The sequence below is a fragment of the Epinephelus fuscoguttatus genome, linkage group LG14 (genome assembly GCF_011397635.1).
Source record: "Epinephelus fuscoguttatus linkage group LG14, E.fuscoguttatus.final_Chr_v1".
NCBI classification, from domain to species: domain Eukaryota; kingdom Metazoa; phylum Chordata; class Actinopteri; order Perciformes; family Serranidae; genus Epinephelus; species Epinephelus fuscoguttatus.
In genome coordinates, this window is record NC_064765.1 from 22,632,155 (window position 1) to 22,653,986 (window position 21,832).

A 21,832-nucleotide genomic window follows, 5' to 3' on the forward strand; every position below is an offset into this window, starting at 1 on the left:
CACATTGCATTGTTGGTGGCAGCTTAGTGTCGACATTTTTCCTTTTTGTCACTGTTTGTGCATACTGGGACATTTCCAAGCATGTCATATACTTCTAATTTACTCATCCAGAATAGGAATTGTTGAATATGATGTAATTTCTTCCTGCTGTACACCTTGGCAGGCTGTGAGGGACCCAGTGATAGTAGGGGGGGAAAGCAGGTGAGAATGGAGTTTTGTGTGTTCCCAGGTGCTCAGCACTGGGCCTACTTCCTGTGTGCTTGGCCAGTGTGTGCTAAGTGGCAGGTGGTCTGGAGTAGGTTAGGGTGCAGGGCCAGCCCTGCTGCAGAAGGGCAGGGGCTTGGGAGGAAGTGCTACTCAGGGGACTGGCCCTAAACCCAGACTGCATCAGTCTTACACCCTGCCTCGCCTTACTGCTTCTCAGAGGTGAATCAGAACTTGCCAGTTTCAACCAATCTTCCCAGGACAGGACAGGAAAAAAAATAAGGAGAGGACAGCAAGAAAGAGAAGGAAACACTGCTTCTTTTTTGGGGCTTTCTGGCTTTGTAACTGTACTGCCCCCCTAGTCTTAATACATTTGATGAGTTACCAGTCAATTGGAGGATTGGACTCTGTTCTTGGCCAGACATTTACAGACAGTTATTTTGGGGCCAGAAAATATCCATGCAGTCTGGGTGATATTTGGCTCACAGTGTGTGCATGTTAACTGTAGCCCTGTTTGTAATCTCTGGGGATTTAGATCCAATTTTGGATTATGGTCAAGTGAAAAGTCATTATGAGGACCTCCAACCCCACCCACTCCCCAACAAGGGATGATGGGTAGTGAGGACTCCAGCCAGAGCACACAGTCACACCATATAAGCTCTTAAGTATGAACATATAATCTATGCTTTCAATTTGAAAAATAAGCATAAAAGGTTTTAGTCATTATCTGCTCAGGGCCTAGTTTGGGATGAGCTTGTGGCTGTGAATCAGCTGGCAGACTCTGCCTGGTGAGGGGTTACCAGAGAGGGCAAAAGATGAAGAGGGTGAAGGGTGGGGGCGGGGGGTGTTTCCGGATGGTCAAGACCTCCATCTCGGTTCTGGCACGGAGGGCGTTGGGTGCTTTGACCATACTAAGACGACTGGCATAGATGTCATGCCACATCCCTGCAGGGATTCTCTGGCCAGGCCTTTCCCTCAGATGAAATGCCAAAACTGACCAGTTGACACCCGTTCATACCTGCTCTGTCCTTGCAGAGACGCCAGTTTGCTGTGTCTTCTCCCAACATAATTAACTTCTGAGATGCATTTTGTTGTTTTTGTTCCTTTGAGGCCCTTATAAAGTTTTTCACTACTTCTTATTTTTGGGTTTGCATCAGCTGAGAAGTAGACTTTCCCCCTCCCCAAACAAATCATCACTTTGTGTGATTATTTTCAGATGGCAAAATGTATTGAAGTTAATACGGGTACTTGAAGGCAGTTTCTCTCAAATAGTAAATTGTAAGACCTTGAAATTCATCTGGAGTATACCCAACATGGCAAGCCTTTGATGTATCAATTTAAATTAGTCGGCCAGATTGCCGTGTTTAATGTGGGGGAATGTAAGTTGATAGGCTTGGAAGCCACTTCTCTCTCTTGCATAAGTTTAAATGTAGCACTTAGCCTCCCTTTGATTTGTCAATTACAGTTCTCTTGGCTTGATCATATGGTTTGATGGCCAAATTGCATGTCTTGTTATGTTTTCACACCATGCCCTGACAAGCCTTTGAGGATGGTGGACGTAATGATAATTACTATCGATTGCACTCGGAGGTTCACAGAAAGAAACATTTTGCCTGTGGAATGCTAAAGGCCTCCTCAGCCCTGAGTCTCTAGAGGAATGCACCCTTCATAGCAGGATAATCCAGACAGCTCGGTATTCTGTGCTCTCTCGTTTCACAGTTTATCTGCTAAAGCTGCTCTGAATCTCTGCTACCTGGGAGGAATCTCTCTCCATTCCTGAGCTTATCCTGAGAAACCAGGAGCAGACACGTTAGCGTGCTGACAGCCATCAGAGCAGAAAAACAACCTCGCAACGCTCAGCCATCAGCACTTTTTTGGTTTGATCACATGATTACATAACAGGGCTGTTGAAGCGCAGCAAACGTGCATGGCCTCCCCTTTCCCTGGCGGCCCTCGAAACAAAATGCACACCTGCGAGAGGCTCCCCCGCCAAGAGCTGGCCCATGTGGCACAGCTGATACCTCAGTGGACCTGAGAATGGGCGTGGTGCCATCCCCTGCCTTGTGCTGCGTCCCCAGCTCCTTATAAGGACCTTCACCATATGGTCCTGATGGCACCTTCCCTCCTCACTCAGGTGGGTTGTTTTTCCACAGGGGTGGGGTTGCGTGTGTCTTGTCAGGGTCATGTCAGGAGCAGTGTGTGTGTGGGGATCGTGTTTTGCAGCTATTTGCATAGTTTTGTTGTGAGTGTGAGTTGCGGTGGCTCGGAAACAGCTGAATAGAGTTGTTTTGTTGGATAATGTACTCACGTCTCCCTGCAGGTGGCAAAGCTGCCCCTCTGTCTCACATCTGCTATGGTCGGATAAAATCTTCATTCCAAGTGGCTATAGAGAATACACCCATTCCTATTTTCCTCTGAAAATGCAGAGGACAATTTTAGGTTTGTCTGTTTAAAAGGCCTCAATCTCTAGACCTTTTGTTCCATTTCTGCAGTATCTCATCCGTCATATTGTAGTCCAACAGACCTCCTTTACTCCCCCCATCCTCAGCATGACCAATGGTTCCCCCAGGACTCATCCTCTAATACAGTTAAACAGATGTCTAATGAAGATGTTATTTCCTCATTACTGGCTATGGGATGGGGATAGAGAGGAGGAGGGAGGAGGGCTAGATAGACAGCAGAATACAGTACCAGTTTAATATTCCTTTCGCCCGTGGGCCCGAGATTGTGTCTGCCTCGGACGTCAATATTACATTCCTCACCCACCACAGGCAGTCTTATTAAGGCACCAGGCACGGAGACGGATCAGACTCGGCAATTACAATTCACCCAGAATTAGTTAATGGAATCTATACAGCAACATTTATGTATCACTGGTGTGTGCCTAATGACTTTGTTGGAAAAGGCAGCAATAAAAATGGCATTCAGTGAATTGCATAAACATAGGGTTTTTGTAAATTGTTTTTTTTTTCTCCTCTTCCTGTAATTTTTGTGTGTTGGGTGGAGATTAAGATGGCATTCTGGAAGAAATTGTCATGTCAGTGGCTGCATTGTTTGAGCAGAATTGTGGTGATTAATTTTACACGCACTCGGAGCACTGGAGCACTCTCCTGGAGGAGGGGTGTCTGAGCGGCAGCACCGGGACCCTTATTTACCCTCCTCTCTGTTCGAGCAGACAGCCTCCTCTTCATACAACGGAATGAGGCAGGGAAGACAGGGAAGTGCCTGGTTTGGTGACTGGTTGGAAATTAGGCTGTGGCATCCCAGATTCCAATATACTGTTTTGAAAGTCAGCTACAAAAAAGGATTAGGGCTGAGCAATGCTGAAGGAATGAAATAACATGTATTATTTTTACCTCAACATTAATAATGTGAAATTTTGGTGATGACTGTTGGTTCTTTTGTAACATAATTTCACATCAAAAACAAATAAGTAGAAGCATTTACTGGGTATCTAGTTTAAAATAGAATTTAATTATGTCAATAATATGTCTTTAAAACAGCTGGGTTGTATGGCTGAAATCAATATCATGATATAAGTGATGATGATATCAATAAGTGTCATGATATGGCAAATTCATGTCAGTGCAATTAATGATGTGATACTGTCATGCTCTTCACAATTAAAACACTGATAACGTGTTAGATGTTAGTCTTTAACTACAGTTTACTTGAAATCATTTATTTAAAGGAGCACTCCAGTGATTTAGTCTTGCACTTCCATAAAGTTAGGAGACTTACAAGAGATGAATTTTGAATAAGAAGAGTCAAAATCAAAGCAGCAGAGGCCAAAAATATCCTGTCATTTAGTGTCAAGCACCTATAACACTGGATCCCACATTTCCTATAATGCAACTGAGTAGCATCTTTCATTAAACTCTCCCAGCCTGGTAAGCGTCCGTATCTTTTCATGTCTGTTCCCCAGTTTGCAAAACAGGCTTTCTGCTAAAAATCCCAAACCAAAAGAACCCAGATGATGTCATTTTTAACATTGGAAAGCTCCTACATAGCCACAGAAGATATTAGCTGTCTCTAAAATCAGTAGTAGGCTAAAACAGTATGTTGAATTTTTCATTATCTCTGAAACCAACAGTATATGAATTGCTTACTATTTCTGATGAAATATTATAGTATAACACTGACACTACGCTGGAGTAATTATCCCACAATGCAATGCACTAGTGGACAACGTTCATAATGGACAATGACCAAGACAGCTCTGTAATGTCAACAAAGACCCAATTTAAGTGTAAGTAAGTAAGAATTGTAAGATGTCATTTCACTTGGTATAATAATATAGTTTTAAAATTATGTTTCAATTACTGGTAGAGCTGAGGTTGGTACATGTTACCATGGTTACGCATCTCCACCCGGCAAGAAGGCTCTGATGAAGTGACATGGAAATTACAGCTCTCTGTGTCTGCAAAGATGCATGTTTTTTTAGGTACACAAAAGTACATTGAATGATATTATACACATGGGGTATGTAGTGCAAATTATGTGATTTCGGATGCAGTCATGATACATTCACACGCTAACAAGCACTCTGTTTGTCAAGTAAATGTAACTAGATGTGTGTGTTGGTTAGAAAAAAACATATTTTTAAAAATGATAACATGAGTCCATACACTGGCTGACTTTAAAATACTTTTTGGTGTTTTAAATAGCATTTGTTTTCCTGACACATATACATATTGTATCATTTCAAAGCCTATATTTGTACATCAGTCGCTGCTTGGCTTTGAAATTTCAATGCAGTGCATCAGACACTTACCACTGTCATATAATAGCTACTAAGTACCCTGCCTGGTGTCCTGGCCAGAGGAGAGCCCTGGGGTGTCAGCGAGGGCCAGCTGGAAACCTCCGCCTCAGCCCGAGCAGGCCACCTCCTCTCTCGGGCTCTCTACCCTCTTCAGGAATGTGTGATTCTTTTCCAGCGCTGCTTCCCCAAACCACCACTCGGTTAGAGAACAGTGCAGCGCTGATCCGCGATGGCACAGCTGTGGTATTGTCTGTTCCCCGGGGTGGTGTGCGACAGTGGCTCCCTTGGCCAGCTCCATTGTGAAGCCTCATTCAGCGCAGAGTGCTGGTGTAGGCTTATTTGTGTGCTGTTATTTAGCACAGACGACTGGTGCTGGCACGTCTCTGGCCCGTACTGTAGAACTGAGGGAGTAAATGAGGCAGGTCCCATTTTGACACTTCAAAGTGATTATACTGAGCTTTTGTTGTGTCCTTGAAGGGGGCATCGCTTACCAGAGCCTGTTGTATCATTGTCATTCATTAGTTTTTATTTACCTTTGATCTTTTTTGTTTAACCTGTCTTCAGGACAGTTTTATACTAAATATTTTCTAATTTTTTTCTATTTCACCGTTTTCATTCCTTATGTGTGATTTTTAGCAAAAATAAATAAATAAATAAATAAAAGTTGAATTATTGGTAATTTTCTTTCTATCCATGTACATTACTACCAAGTTTGTGCTTCATTCCAGACTTCATGCATAATATTTGTCATTCAGTTAATTACCCAAGTGATGACACAGACATTTTGGCAGGGTGGATCAGTGCAGGGTAAAATAGTCTCGTTGTCAGCCGTGTTATTCTCCTGCCACATCTCAACCAGGCCATTGTCACTGAGCCACAACATTTCAGCACAGCAGCATCCCTGCACCGCATTGAGTCATGATAACAGGGAACACGGCCACACTGGTGTCAGAATGTGTCCTGCTTTATCTGCACGCCCTGGGAGCAGCCAGCCCGGAGAATGAGCTGTGGAGAGGCTTGAGAGGCTGACTGGGACCCAGGTGGTCCTGCGCAGACAGACAGGTCATTTACAGCCCGCACTGTACACACATCACTGGGCTCTTACGGACTGACAAGCTCTAACAGAGAGATTTGTCAGGCACTCGGGGAGAATAAAGAAGTTGAAGAACAGGAATGTGTGTGTGTGCATGTTTGTGTGTGTGTCTCTGAATATGTGACGAGTGCTGCCTGACTATCAGGCGAGGCTTCAGAAGCAGGGACACACTCGGTGTAATAACCTCGTCCGTGGACCCCCATGACTGCTCTGCACCCAGTGCTGCCCCGAAATCAGCCCCCCTGCTAGGTGTATGAGCTATGGGTTAATTGTCATGCAGGGAGGTAAAATTATGGGTGCGGGGGGTCTCTGCACCTCAACAAAAGTCCCCATCTGCCCCCCTCCACCCCATCCTCCTTCATCCTTCCTTCAAGTTACAACTAATTCCTGGAGCGGTGCAGCGAGAAAGACGCTGCTATCTCTTATTAAGACCCACTCCTAGACGCCCCATCAACACAGCCAACCCCCCCCCCCCCTTTAAAGTGCGCGCGCGCACACACACACACACACGCACACACACACACACACACACACACACACACACACACACACTCATTCACCAAGCTCGCCTTACAGTGAACACAGAGGAAAAATAGTGGAGAGAAGGAGAGAGAAAGCCCAAGAAAAAAGGGGAAGTAGTCAGCAAGCAAGAGTTTTTTTTCTACCCTGCTCTCGCTCTCCCTCTCCTTTTTTTCCTGATTTACCGCGCTTTCCTCAGAAAGCTCCATTGTTCCCCTAGCCTAAGTCTCATCAGGCCTTTTGTGGCTGACTATCACAGCGGCAGGCAGAGAGCTGGAAATGTATAAATGGTATCATGCCTTGTGATTAATGGCGGTGCTTATGAGTCAGGTCTGATAACGGGCCTGCTCTCTACTCAATTTCAGATACCGTTAATGGAATCTGTCTTCTGCGATTGTAATGTGAGAGCGCCTAATTTGCTATGGAGCTTGAAGCTGTCACCGGCAAGGGATTGTGGGGTCATAAGGGACCTGGCAGCCGTTTGGCCTGCAGCTTGTATCTGCGGTGCTGAATAGAGCAGCTCTCTGCCTGTCAGTTAGCTGATAGGCTGATGAGGACTCTAAGCCACTCCACACAATGGCGGAAAGGGCCATACTGCCTGACTTCCCTAATTGTCGAGCCTGCTCATATTTCAGAGCCAGCATGCCGGGGACTGGGCTGCTTTTTTTTTCTCCTTTCTCTTTTTTCCCCTCTCTCTTCTTGAACTTTTTTCTTCCCTTTTCTATATTTCATCCTTTATCCCGCACACTGTCTCACCCCTTTAACGCACACTTCTCTGCACTATTTTTCTTTTCTTTCCCTTCTCCCCATCATTTGTCGCCTCTCTCTCTCCCTCTCTGTCTCTCATTTTAGTAAGTGGTGGGTCTTAGCGTATGACAGATTATCCCAAGTTTGCTTCAATTACCGCAAAGGAGATGGAGACAGTACAGGAGAGGAGGAAGGGGAAAAACTTTTGTGCACACATTATATTTAAGAAGCTGAGGATAAAGTGCTATCTCTACCACGGTGGTTTCTGTGCCAGTCTGCTCGAGATCAACCGGCTGCCGGGGAGGGAGTTCTCATGATATGTGAATGGCCCAGTTTACTGGGTGTTTTTCAAGGTCTTGTCCGAGAAGCAAACTCGGGTCGAGGGAAGATTATAATGGGTCCCCAAATTAGTCTGGGGGGAAGTTGTGGCTTTCAAAATTTTAATTTCGTGTGAAGCTGCTGACTTTGTTGTTCTCCCTTTTTTGTGACACTTCAGTAAAACTTAGATCAAATAAAATAAGTGAAAGAAAAGTAAGGCTAGGATCGGTGTATTTAAATATTAGCCTGTCTGATTACTGAATTTTGTTAGATCCAGGTACTGTACGTGATTCAAAATACACCTAAGATATTCTTGGGTGTGTGTGGCAAGTCCCAGGTCTTTCTAAAGTTGTGTATAATGAAGGCCTCTCCTCCCTCACCATCAGGTTGGTAGGCCCCGGCCCCGGAGCAGTACTTGCTGGGGGCGTGTTTGCTGTGTCCAGGCTGAGCTGGCAGTGGTCCATGGTGGCAGAGGTCTTCACCCTCAACAATCTTTTCACTGGTCTGCTCTTCTTCTTGACTGCCAGCTTCCACTGTGCTGAAAACACCACCCAGAGAGTGAAGGTAACTCAGTGCGACCCTCATCGGGGGCCTGTGTCTTTAAGTTTCCTCTGATCATTCCTTAGATAACTTCAAATTGGACTCAGTGCTGTGCTCAAATGCTTGACCTTGTCAGATTGCACACTGGGGAGCGCTGTGCTGCGGTTTGGGGCTCTGTAACCAGCACACCCTGGTGCTTTATGTGCTGGTCATCATTCCCTGGGTCCTTCACCATCTTTACTCTCTCCGGGTAAGTTCTGGGGTTTTATTTATAGAAGCTCACATAGAACAGATTTGAAATGTGTGTTTAAGAAACCCCAAGACAAGTAAGGAAAGTAGGCCTTGTTTCCATTCCATATACACTTGCCATATCGATATTAAAAATCAAGTCATGTGTAATAACAAAATTGAGCTTCTTGGGATGCATTTAATTTTGCTTCCATATTTATATTAAAAAACTGAGAGCATCACTGTCCAAACAATCCCGACAGGAGCTGTCTTTGCGTGGCCTGGTGTCTCTGGGAGTGTGTTTCCTCACTGGCTTTCTGCCATACATCTACCTGCCCATCTCCTCCTACTTGAACACAGCCCGCTGGAGCTGGGGGGATCAGACCACCCTGTCAGGCCTGCTGACCCACCTGCTGAGGGCTGAATATGGCACCTTCAGTCTGGTACTTCCTGCTAAACTAACATACTACTCTAAGTGGTTTTTCTCATGTGCCAGTTGTTGGTACATTTGCTCTGGTGACATTTTTTTATCTTGTATTTCAGTGGTTTTCATTTTAGTTCTAACGTTTTACACCCAAAGATAAAAAGGTAGCACACAGACATTCAGGACAAAGCTGACTGATCTCAATTTGACCAGTTTATTCTGGCCATGTCAAACAAACACGCTGATGTTTCGACCTAGTTGCTTTCATCAGAGCATCAGGTTTTAATTGTATTCTTTTTGTGTTTGCAGGCAAAGACGGAGAGCTCTGTCAACCTGACATTGATGCTAAAGTGAGTCTGCTTGGCCTTTTTTCAGCTTTTTGTCTTTTGTCTTTCTGCTAAATTGTCCACATGATTTAAATACTAAATGCAGCCATTTATTATGTATTTTGAAGTAAATTGAACAGGATTCCTGGGATGGTAGTGACACTGTTTAAAAATGGGGATAAAGGGTCATTCACGCCAAGAACAATTACTATAACAATAACGATGTGAGCATCCACGCTAACGAAACAGTGGCATCAAGAACACGCTGTGCGCTCCAGCTGTTCTACAGCCCAGGAAGATGGTTAATGATAGTGTTTATTTTTAATGAACCATAAAATCGATCCTAACGATATCATTCACCACTGCTGTCATTATAGTTGTAGTGTGGACTCCACCATCCACTTAAGTTAAAACAATTCTTTTAAAACAATATACTGTCATAGTTGTCATTCTTGATATGGACGCCCTTGACCATGCACATCTTCAGACAGCCTCTCCTGGAACGCTCATGGCATGAGGTGGGTGTCCCATGAACAGTAATTACGTAGTATTCTTATACTATATTATTGGTTGTCTTTACAACCTTTGTGTTCTGTTCCTACTTAAGGCCCAAATGCACTGAATGTGATAATCAATGCACCTCATTTGAAACATGTCAACTAATGCTCCTATGGCGCACTGCAGGCATCAGATTTGACATGCCAACACCACAGAACTATCAGCATTTTAGTAAAAGGTTGCAATTTAAGCAATTTTGTATATTAGAGAAACCTTATCTCTACATCTCTTTACATTTCTATTTGAGTAATGTAATATGAAGTCCCAGCACCACAGAACCAACAGTATTTTGGGAAAAGGTCGCTATTTGACTGTAGGCAGGCACAAGTTTGTATGCTTAACATATATCCCTATTAATTTAAACATAGGGCAGGAGGGCAAGTGTTGGGTGCATGTTGCTGCGTAAGTTGGTTGGCAGTAGAACACTAATAAAGATACTTGGGACCAGCCTTCTGATCAGGCACTGCAGCTGCAGAAAAAAACACCTTTGGTTGCTGGGTCCTCATTTCATGTTACAAAATTGAGAGTAGGGGTGTCAAAGCAGTTAGACATATCTCATAATGCCTCAAACTAAAGGTGTACTTCAAATGTGGGTCAGATGCTTTCAGTGTGGTTAGGCCTTCAGATGGAGTGAGAAAACAAACAATAGAGAAAACTGATTTGATCTGAGCACAGTGAGGGCACACGTGGTTCTACAAATGAAGGACCCAACCACTTTTTGCGCCGGTTGCGGTGTTTTACACAGGTTTAACCAGAGGCACTCCAATCTGTTCTGAGAGCCCAGAGTCATTTCTGCAGCCCATCTCTCTCTCAGTCTCTCTCCTCCCCAGCAGCTTTTGTTCTTCCCATTCCACTCTCTCCCATCAAAGCAGAACTGAACCTGCTTAGAGGGCCAAATCGCTGTGTTCTGTTTCTCCAGCAGTTTGAAATGATCACTCAGCTCTGGTGTTTAAGCGTGACAAGCTGTGATGACAGACACTGCAATAGAGCTGGAGAAATTGTATTTTTCCACTCCAGCAAACCCCCCCTCCCCACCTCCTCCACCCGATCCCCCTCCCCTGCTCCCCGATACCACCACTGCCACCACCACCGCAGTCATCCCACTCCTGGTATCTTTCTCCAGCTGACGGGATGGGGGTGCATGTGCGTCTTAAGACCCCCCACTACCAGCCCCCCCTCTGCCAGGCACCCACCCCTTTCCATCACCCCTGCTGCTTGATGGACAAGCACACCTTCAAGATGGGGAAGAGAGGCGAACATGACAGGCATGTCGCACTGGAGACGTAAACCCGCTGGAGAAGCTGACACACACACCCACAAACACACGCTCGTGAGCACATTCACACATAGTGTACATTGGGAGATATAGAGACTCAATAAGCTGTCAAATAGAGATGGGTATTAAGGAAGAGGCAGGAAACTATCTCTCTGCTCTGAGCAAGCGCTCTGTGACTGACAGGCACTGTGAGGAGAGGATGGGGCAGCGGGGGGTGGATGACACAGTCATTCGTATCTGTCAATCCGATTGAAAGGAGGAGCGCACAGTCCAAGGAGTTTGTTTTGATAGGGGATGGAGGGCATTTAATAATTGGTGTCCTTGAGTTCAGTAGCAGGGAGGGTAATTGAGCTTGTCTTTGGTGTCCATCATATATCTAATATGTGTGTTTGTGTGTGTGTGCAGGGCCCAGTTGGACCACTGCCTGCAAGACCTTTCGCTTCCTGTTCTGCTGCTGGCAGGAATAGGCCTTCTTCTCTCCTCATGGGACAGGTAGGATGAGCGAAACGGCAGCATACAAAACACCAAACTCTGTCACATACATCTCAGCAGCCACTTCAACCAAAAACCTAATCCCCTGGAGTAAAAGACAGGGAACAAAACCACTGACAAAATGCTGATCTTAGAAAAAGAGAATACAAAAAAACACTGAGGCACCTAACTGTCAAGCTGTCGCAACGCTCCACATTCAAATCAAGAGAGGTTGATGTGTATTTTGGATTTTCAAAAACATGTTTGTGTGGACGAGTAAATCGCTGCTTGTATGTATCTGTATGTGGCAGTGTGGCGTTGTGATCCAGTAATTCATTACAGCAGTGGCTTTTCTAGGGTCTGTGGGGTGGAGCTGATAAAGCCTAGCGAAGCCCTGGGGCTCTGTGGTGCACCGGCCAGCCACCCCCTGCTTCCCCTCTCCTGGGGTGCACTTTGATAAACTTGGCTGCATACACACACAGATGAAAAAGAGCAAGGTCATTTCATAGGATGCCAAAAGGAAGCCATGCAAATGCTGATTTACCTAATGTTGAAATGTGGAGTGAAACTGTTTGTATGTAAAAACACAACAACCCTTATTTACGAAAAAAAATCAGCATTTATTTTCCTTAACTGATTCTGCATAATATTAAGAAAAAACAAAATCAAGAATCTAGACCATATGTATCAGTGACCAGTCAGCAGAGCCCATCAGATCAATTTGTTGGAAACCAAAAGTCATTTTCTCAGGCTTGAAAGTGTCTCTTCAGGTTCAGATGATGATTTGTTATTGCCATGAGGCTAACGTGTTTTCTTTTTTGTGCATAAGTACATTTTACAGCTGTACTGTAATGAGTTTGTGATTCAGCGGTTGGCACCAGCTCATTATGACTCAGTCTGCATTAGAAAATCAATCATGCACCTCTTAGCTGGCTGGCGTATACATTTGCTCTAGGGCTTGTGATCTCCATCCCTGCATTAATGTTTTTATGGACTTATTCAAAACAAGAATATTTTGGAAGAGTAAACAGACAAAATAATACATTAGACTAGATATGTGGAAATTGCAGTCCAGGAGTGTATAGAACAATATTCATGTGTGATAATAAAATTAGAAAATATTTGTATACTGAACAGGGTTCCTGTGGATCCTTAAAAAGTCTTAAATGCTGTTGAATTTATTAATTAAAAATGCCTTAATTGGTATTATAATTTCTAAAAGCAATCTTTCAAATGGTTTAAATATGCTAAGACACAGGAAGTAGGATTTTATGAGTATTTTTTTTACTTTGCATTGTAAAATCGCAAAATAATTGGTAACTTCTATTTAAAAAAAATATATACTGACTGCCTCTCACATTAACACACCGATATCAGGATAGTGGAACCAACAATGCTTAGATTTTGTTTCTGGATAGGATACTCAGAGCAGAGGATCCACTGTCTGCTAGCTAGCTGTCACTGTTCTGTTGATGATATGGGAAAGTGAAAATTCCATGAAAATTTGCTGTTTAACCAAGATTTCATGCCCCAAAAAACTTGCCAACAAGTGTCAGGTATTTCACAGACAAAAAGGACAAAACAGTGACATTTAAAGTTATAATAAACATGTGTTTGTTGTTTGCTTGTTTTTTTGTAACTGCTTATCCTGCTGCCTATCCCAGCTGATGTTGGACGAGAGGCGGGGTACACCCTGGATATGTCGCCAGACTATCACAGGGTTGACACATAGAGACAGACAACCATTCACACTCACATTCACACTTAAATTCACACCTACGGCCAATTTAGAGTCACCAATTAACCTGCATGTCTTTGGACTGTCGGAGGAAGCAGGAGTACCTGGAGAAAGCCCACGCTGACACGGGGAGAACATGCAAACTCCACAGATGGGCTACGCCACCCTGGGGTAGAACCAGGGACCCTCTTGCTGTGAGGTGACAGTGCTAACCACTGCACCACCATGCAACCCTGTCATAATAAACATTGGGACAAAATTGTCCATAACCCTAAGATCATTTTAATTTTTCCTTCTGTTTTGATGATTGTAAAATTGATCCTAAATTTCATGGCAAGTGGCATTAAAAGTTTTAAAAACATCTAAAAACTAACCACAAGCTGCAGGAACACTGTTGAATAACCAGTGGCGTTCCCTATGTTAGGACGTGTCGCTCAGTGTCCTGGCTGCTGACTGCCATGCTGCTGGTCTACTCACTGTTTTTTGCCTGGAGAGCCAACCTGGACATCAGCAGACCCCTTCTGCTTGGAGTGGTGAGCTATGACACTTAAACCCATTTTGACATTCTCATTAAAAGCCAAAATGTTTCTAATGTATCTATATGTGCTATACATTGATTTACAATGCAATTTTCAACATATAAGAAATCTATATACAGTAGGCAGCACACACATCTTGGAGTTAAAGCACTGAAACAGCAGTATATATGGTGCAGATCCTGGAATAGGTACATTAGTAACCCCAGGACTGAACTAAAAAAAACTACAGGAAACACTGACGTGTGTGTGTTTTTGTCTGTATTCACCTGTACACTCACTTCCTGCAGGTTGAGCGTTTCTGGCTGCAGAGCGATGCTGCAGTGTGTGTGCTGGCAGGCCTTGGCTTGAGCCGGACACACACTGAGCTGGAGAGGAGACTGGGCCGTGGGGGGGTGTGGAAGACCACAGGCTGGGTCCTCACCATGGCTCTGCTGGCACATATGGTGCGCACCAATCACAGGTGAGCATTGCACTCAGTTACAGTAATAAACTTCCTGATGGGTGTGATGAAAACATGCACCGTAGTCCACAAATATCTGAACAGTGTTTTGATATGTTTTCCATTCTTTGGGTAAAACACATGGGGTTTGAAATCAAACAATGACTATAAAGCCCCTTCCCACTGCACAAAACCCCCACAAACACCTGCTAACATCTGGCTCTTTGATGCAATGGGAAAGGTTTTAATCAGCACTCACACCCGTGTAAATGACTCTGTGTAGTCACAGGTATTTATTGTCTCTGGCTCTGATCAGCATTAATGGGAACACAACACCCAGGTAAATGTTCTAATTTTAGCTCCTTTACCGGCAAGATGCAATGACGCGCCGCCACAAATTACCGTCTGTCTCTGCCCAGGCAGCACTTAACCATCGATCCAAATTAGTGTACACCAAGTTTGACAGAGAGACTGAATTAGTAAGAGATCTGAGAAAAAGAAATAACCATCGTAAAGTTTTCACAGGCTTCCATGCTTCTCTCTACCGTCTCTACCTGTTCTCCGGCCTATCCATAATGTCGAACATGACACACCAAAAGAAAAACAAACCCACTCACAGAAAGGCATGTTCATCTGCTGCAGAGCTGTGCACACAGCTCTGGTCTACTGGCAAAGGAAAAGGAATAGGAAAACCCATGTTTAAAAAACGACGCTTGTCACACCACAGAAAAATGTGTCATTAACCACGCAGCCAACATGCCAAGTATATAAAGTTCGTTTTAAAAATAATGCAAAAATGAGCAGTATTCTTGGCTCTGACATGCTGGGGGTGTGTCTGACAGGCCAGTCTTGCCCGTCCAATATGGTGGCAACATTGACGCCTCTCAGTAAAGAGCCAAAGCAGTCAGTGCAGCTGTTATGTGTAACAAAGTGACAAAGCAGCTGTCCACATAGGTTGGTAAGAACTCACAGAAACATTGTGTGCAACAGTCCGCCTTCCACCTTCTCTCCCCCATCTCCGTCTCCGTCTCACTCTCTCTTTCTCTCAAACACACACACACACACACACACACACAAACACACACACACACACAGAGCAGCACTGCGGCATTCAGTCCTTTGTATTTATCTGTCTCAGTCCTGATAGTTGTGCTAATATAATGCATAAAGTTTGTGGCTTGCTGGTCTGGCTCAGGTGGTTCATTAACACATACTTTTGCAGATTGGTTCTCATATGGTTTACATGGGTGTATAGATACAGGATAGAATACACACACACAGTTTGTGTTGACATTAGCTAATAGCTAGCTAGCAAACTGTAGGCTGCAGGAAGTAAGTGTTGTAAGTCGCGATTGAACGGGAGAACCACCGATGCTCTAGTGTTGATATAGTAGTGTAGATGAGTGGTTATGATAAGGATGGCTCCAGTGCATAATTGAGCCATGATTTCAGTCCTTCCTGAAAAATCCTGAACACAAAAATGGTGAACTCTGTTTCACAGTCTTACTCCACAATTCAGCACTCTATAGTCCCCAGTCTTTTATCATGTTTTCAGCGATTATTTCTCACAGGTGAAACCTTTGGTGTTAACCTTTGGGTTAGGACTCACAGTGTAGGACTCATAGTTCGTTTTGTCCTTGGGTTGTTATATTTCAATAGAGCCCATCCCAAAAAGCAGCTGCCATAAGAGTCTTTACTTTGTTGGGGTTAAGACATAAAGACAGTTTGCAACATACACTTTAGAGACAATTATAAAATCAAATTCTACACCTGCAAAAATGAGATCACAGTATGGCAGTGAACTTGACAGAAAATACACACAAAATGATGAAAAGAAAAAGTTACTCATAACTGTAGTTGCATTGTATCGTACTTCTACAGGCTATTAGTGACCAAGTTTCTCTTGGTTGTTCTGACATCAAAAAGCACTCTGTACAATCTCTGTGAATTAATCTGTGGATTCAGTTTTACTTTATAATATCCCTGTTGTAGTAACTACGCTAAAACCAAATGTGCCCTAAGTTACTTTTTAAAATTCTTCTGTTTGGTAAAGTTAAAGTGAAATAAAAACTCCCCTCTCATTCTAGTTCCTTCTAAAATCCCCATGCATAAGTTTTCCCTGAGTCAACCTGATTTGTTTCTCCTCTGCGCTTCATACCGCAGGTCTGAACTCCACATGTCAGGTTTTTCTCTGCTCACCCCATGGTAGGGGCTAAAGAGAGGCACGGTTAGCACATAGATTCCACTCACAGAGCTCAGTCTGAGATGTTAGCTGTCCGAGAAGGAAGATTACACCAGCGTAGTGCTGGGGAGTGCCAGACAGCCATCACTGAGCGGCTTTGATCAAGGGGAGAGCATGGCCTGTGCTGTCAGACCCATCACACCTGTCTCCCCACGATTAGATAGGCAGCCAGAGCGCTCTGCAGAGGGGATGGGGCGGGGGCACTGACAACTTACCCTCAGAGCACCTTGAAAGCGTACCTACAAACACTCGCATACACACGGATGTACACATCACACACACTTCTAAGCGCGAGTAAGGATGCGCTCAACGCCCTTTTTATATTCAAGTAAACACAAGTTGTGTTTTGATGATATTATAAAGTGTGATGGTGTATGTGCTGATAATCTCAAGGGAGTGCGATCAGAGCAGGAACAGTGTGGTCGAGAGGTTCGGCAGGGAGCTTCTGGCCTCCGTCCCAACAGATTCAATCATCCTGACCAGGGGAGATCTGCCTGGAAACTCCATGCGCTACTTATACTACTGCCAGGGTGTACGGCCTGATGCACGTCTGGTCGACCAGGAGGTCAGAGCTTTCATTTCTCCACTCTCTTTACTGTGTTGAAGTGTTCTCATTAAAGTTTTGATATGAATCAAAAGTAAGATTTAGGGTTGCAACAAAATGAGATTTAATCATCTCAGAAAATATCCTGGTTTCACGGAATCACAGTGCACAATATTATTATGATTATTAGTATTAGTATTAGTATTAGAAGTCACAGTGACTCTTAAAGGAATTAAAACAGAAGGTTTCTTTTTGGTTGAACTAATGTTTTACCATAGTTGAAACTTCAAACCATTTTTTTATGTAAGCATTTGTATAAAGTCTTAAAGGCAGCGGGGGAGGAAAGGAGGTGCTAACATGCAGGTGGGATTCTATGTCCAGTTGCATATCTTTTTCAGTACCATAGATAGGCAAATGTTCACGATATGACAACTGTTGGTCTTCAAAACACAGTTTAGAGTTTTACGATATATGGCTGTGACTCTAGTGGCAATTAAGTATTTTTAGGAACAGTTGAATTTCAGAACCCAAAATAAACTGAAGTAAAAGTTTCCACTGAACACAGTCCCAAATTATATACGCAGGTACAAAAATAGAATGACTCACTGGCCAACCGGAGCAAGAAATGGCAACCTCTAGCTCACCTTGTAGAATGTTAGTCCTTTGCAGCAGCTCATGTTCAATTCCAACTTGTGGCCCTTTACTAGGTGTCATTCCCCGTCTTTCTCCCCACTCTCCTGTCAATCTCCAGCTGCATTGTAAAAAAAAAAGGCAAAAGCCTGAAAAATAATCTTAGAAAAAGAAAGTTTGCCATTATTGTATTGTGTGAATGGTACTGACATTTTATGGTCTTTCGTTGTCCTTCATGATATAAGCTGCTAAATTTGATTTCTAACACAATGCTTCAGTTTCATTTGGATGTCAAGTAGGAAAGATAGAATTCAGAAAAGACAGATTTCTTTATTTTTTAAAAAGAAATAAATGTCTGGCAAATTATTTATGGACAAAATAACAATGTACCTTGACTGTGTAATAACTGACTTAAAGTGATACAAGATACACAGATACAGCCTGATGTCCGTAAGTCTCTTGCAGGCTTTCTAAAGTGGGTACATTGTCATTACATACATCGTATGTTGGTACATCTCTTCAATGTCAAAATCATAAAGGGCATTAAGACAGCAATGTAATAAAAATGAGAAGTGAAAGCAATAGCTTTTAAATTAAACAAGAGCCCATAAAGTTATAGTATGTAGAATTTTCTAAAAAACAATGTATTGATCAAACAAATCAATACAGAAATAATCTCATTTAGTCATCATTTATGCCCCACTAGAAGTGTTTGGCAGTGTTTTTATCTGCAGAGACCCTTTACTCTGCCTGTATATTATTACTTTTGTTGTTATTTTTCTGTTGTCGCAATGTTACTGGGAGTGCTGAAAACACGAAAATATAGTGAGGCAAAAAAACAGGCTGACAAAAGCTCATTCCAAAACGACAGCGAATCTGGGGTTGGCAATCAAATTTATTTTTGCTGATGACTGTGTTTATTAACACTGACTAGCTTTAAGTAAGAAAAAAAAGCCCCTTTGAAATATGGAGTGAAACCCACTGAAATAGTCAATAAAGCCTTTTCCTTAAGTGGATGTAAAGTGAGTGGTAATTTAACTGTTAATCACAGAAATATAAAGAATTAAACAGATGTGGTGTTACTCTGTCTTCTTTCTAGATGATGACTTACACTTGGTATGTGGCCAAGTTGGCGCAGCACCACCCTGGGGTGCACTTTCCCGGCCGCTGGTGGGACCCGGTCCACCCTGAGGTGAAAGACACCTTCAGTCTGGAGCAGTTTCTGTCCCACAACACGCAGTGAGTCGCTGAGACACAGGGAGAGAGCTGAGAGAGAATGAAAGGGTGGTCTGAACAGATAAATAGAGAGTGTAAAATGGAGAGCGAGTGAATTGGAAGGGCAACAATGGTCCAAATGAACAAGTGGGTGATCTAATGAGGCAGAGATCAGTGGGATGGTCGGCACAGCGGTGAGTGCAGGGAGAAGATAAGCCTATAGAACTGTTGAGGAACTACAGAAGTCGACTAATCTACTTGATTTGGTTAAACAGTCTCAGGCGGACTCATTGCTGCTCCCTGCTCTCATCACTCACTCCTCCAAGAGGAATTGAGAGCCAGAAACTGGCTGGAGACCTGTTAATACCAAGCCCACCAGGGGGCAGTGTTTGCCAGGCCAACATGCCTGTCTCTCAGTGGGGCAACACTGACCTGTGGGATTAACCCTCAGGGCCTGAGCCTTTGGTGAGCAGCACCTGGCTGGAGGGAAGCTAGAAGGTTTTGGGATGTGCGTAATGTTTGTCTGCATGGTGTTCCTGTGTGTCTCAACATCATCACCAGTTACCTGCGAGGAGAAATGGGGTGCTTACATGGATAATAATTGAGGATGCAAGCAAGCCTCTTAACTGATTGCTTTCCTGCAGGAGGCATGTGTTTGCCTGCATCGGGCTGCCTGATGGAGACCCAAGCTGGGAACGTAGTTTCTCTCGTTGGCCAATGGGTGTGTGTGACTACTTGGTGCCTGTTCAGAGGCAGTTTGACCCTGAGAGGTGGGCCCATCGAACTCGCAACCTCTACAACTGGAGTGAGCCACACGACAGGTGCATATACAAATAAACAGAATAACTAATGCCTCCCCACAGGTGTGTGTTTAACCCCTAAACATACAGTTTTACCCTTTTCCTCCTCTTAAAGCTGTAGTCGGTAACTTCTAATAAAAAAGTAACTTTTTATATATGTGTTGAAACTGTCTCTTTATTCACACAGCACTAAATGAGACAAAAAAATCATATTCCTCTGCCTAGTTTATTGCCTTGTTGTGCTTCTAATTGCCTTACTGCACATGAAAATAAACAACTAATCAGTGCTGAAGAGTCTCTAAGTAGCTGCCAATCATGCCTATCAAGACTCGCAACTCAAATATGAAGCAAGACTCCATTACTGTGTTGACTATTTCTTGCCCTCTAATGTTTTTAGAAATATATTTAAGTGTACTGTTTAGTTGTAGAGCTAGAAAGGTGGCGCAGTTGGTGTTTGCTGCTTAGTACTCACCTCGACTATTTGTGGCAAGGGTACAAATGTTCTCATTTTACAGCTAAACGGTACACTAAAATATGTTTCTGAGAACATTTGAGACAAAAATAGGCAATGCAGAAACAGAATCGCAATTCACATTTGATCTGCTCTGCCTAGTTTGACAGGTTGACCGCAGTCCACAAGCAGCGATTAGAGACTCCTCGGCACTGTCTGTTTTTCGGTGCACTGCAGGAGATTCTAGTGAAGGCAGCAGTAGGAAGAGGAGGAGGGACATTATATTTTACACAGATTATCTGTTTCATGTACTCGTTTCAGAACATAGTGACAGTTTCAGCAAATATGACGGCAATGTGAGGCAAAAATAATCACCTTTTTCCACACTGTTAACAATAACACTGTCCCCCTGAATTGTCTTGTTCCACCTCTTCAACACAGAGTGAAATATTCAAACACAGGAGTCCATGTTGTTTACGGCAGCAGCATTCTATTAAATAGAAATGTTATTTGTTTTGTGAATCATTTAATACACAGTTTTCCAAAGTTCAGCCTTACATATTTGTCATCTTTGGAAACTTTGGGATCTCGACTAGAATTTAAAATCAAGTTCTGTTGGTTTAAACACTGTTAAGCTCGACAGTGAGTTTGTAAAGGCTGGCCCAGATTTAAGTCAGTGATGTTTAAGGGGTTAAATTAACAATGTGATTTCCAGGACGCCTACTCAATGAATCATTTTGCATATTGTTTAAAACAGCCCATGATCTTTAGATGAAACTAGAAATATTCAGAAAGATAATGAACCCCATCTAATGTCTAATGAGTCCTTGCCATGTATTTTATCACCAACACCTTCTGTACCCCCTCGTCTGTCTGTGGTCTCCTCAATCATCCTTCCACAGACTCCACAGAGCTTCCGTTAGTGAGGTTGTCCTCTGTTCTCCATGCTGTGATCCAGCTCTTTGTGAATTCAACCAGAGCAAGACATTAGGCCCTCAGCAATCTGAAAATGAAACTGAAGATGAAAAATAATGAGTTTTTTATTGCATTTTGTCAATAACTGTGTCAAAAGTAGAATTAGTCAAAGCTCCATATTCTGTTGCTGTTGCCAGCAGCCCTTCATTCACTCAGATATCCACGACTGAATACTGTGACATTATTTCCCGCACTCTCGCGACAAGCGTGTCCGCCGATGCCCACAAGCCAAATATTAGCTCGGGAAACCTGCTAAAATATTCTTTTGAAGAAGAGGTCAAGTGTTTACAGTCAACAAAGTGAAAAAAGGGAGATGTGGTTTTACTCCATGTCTAATGTGCTAGCTGGTATTGTTGCTCAGTCATTTAATGTTTATGCAGCAAACATTGATGTTTAGTGTATCAAAACCTGCACAGTCGAGTGGAACAATATATTCACATAAATAATCATTTATAGTTAGTGGAACTGTGCACAAGCCAACGCCTGAAGCTGTTTAGATAAAGAAATGTTCTTTTTCTCCATGTGTGAACAGTTTCCATCCTGCGTCCTGGGAACGTGTCGCTAATGAGGAGATGTGGCAAGCCAGGTATATTGAACTTTTTTATTTATTTTTTCAACAAAAGACGCTGGTTTCCTCTTTGGAGAGGTTGTATACTTTAGTGTGCAGATAAAAAGCTGCGTCACGATGCATACCAGCCCGCTAGAACATCTCCATAAACCAGTCTTGTGTGGTAGAGCATCTACATGTACATTCTATTTGGTGGCGGCATCTACATAAATCACTCCATTGGAG

At 43.3% G+C, this 21,832-nt stretch overlaps 1 protein-coding gene across 2 annotated transcripts in view; it reads left to right on the forward strand.

Moving 5' to 3' along the window:
• tmem260 (transmembrane protein 260) overlaps positions 1-21,832 on the forward strand; it is a 34,922-nt gene that overhangs the window by 6,697 nt on the left and 6,393 nt on the right. For both annotated transcript variants that reach the window (XR_007450940.1, XM_049596567.1), the window contains exons 4-14: positions 8,030-8,207; positions 8,320-8,433; positions 8,675-8,854; positions 9,145-9,185; positions 11,401-11,487; positions 13,629-13,737; positions 14,031-14,203; positions 16,818-16,989; positions 18,698-18,837; positions 19,458-19,634; positions 21,572-21,625. Coding sequence is in view for 1 of the 2 variants with exons in the window: in XM_049596567.1 (XP_049452524.1) it covers positions 8,030-8,207; positions 8,320-8,433; positions 8,675-8,854; positions 9,145-9,185; positions 11,401-11,487; positions 13,629-13,737; positions 14,031-14,203; positions 16,818-16,989; positions 18,698-18,837; positions 19,458-19,634; positions 21,572-21,625 (1,425 nt within the window). In the remaining variant the exon portion in view is untranslated. The remainder of the gene's footprint in view (positions 1-8,029; positions 8,208-8,319; positions 8,434-8,674; positions 8,855-9,144; positions 9,186-11,400; positions 11,488-13,628; positions 13,738-14,030; positions 14,204-16,817; positions 16,990-18,697; positions 18,838-19,457; positions 19,635-21,571; positions 21,626-21,832) is intronic.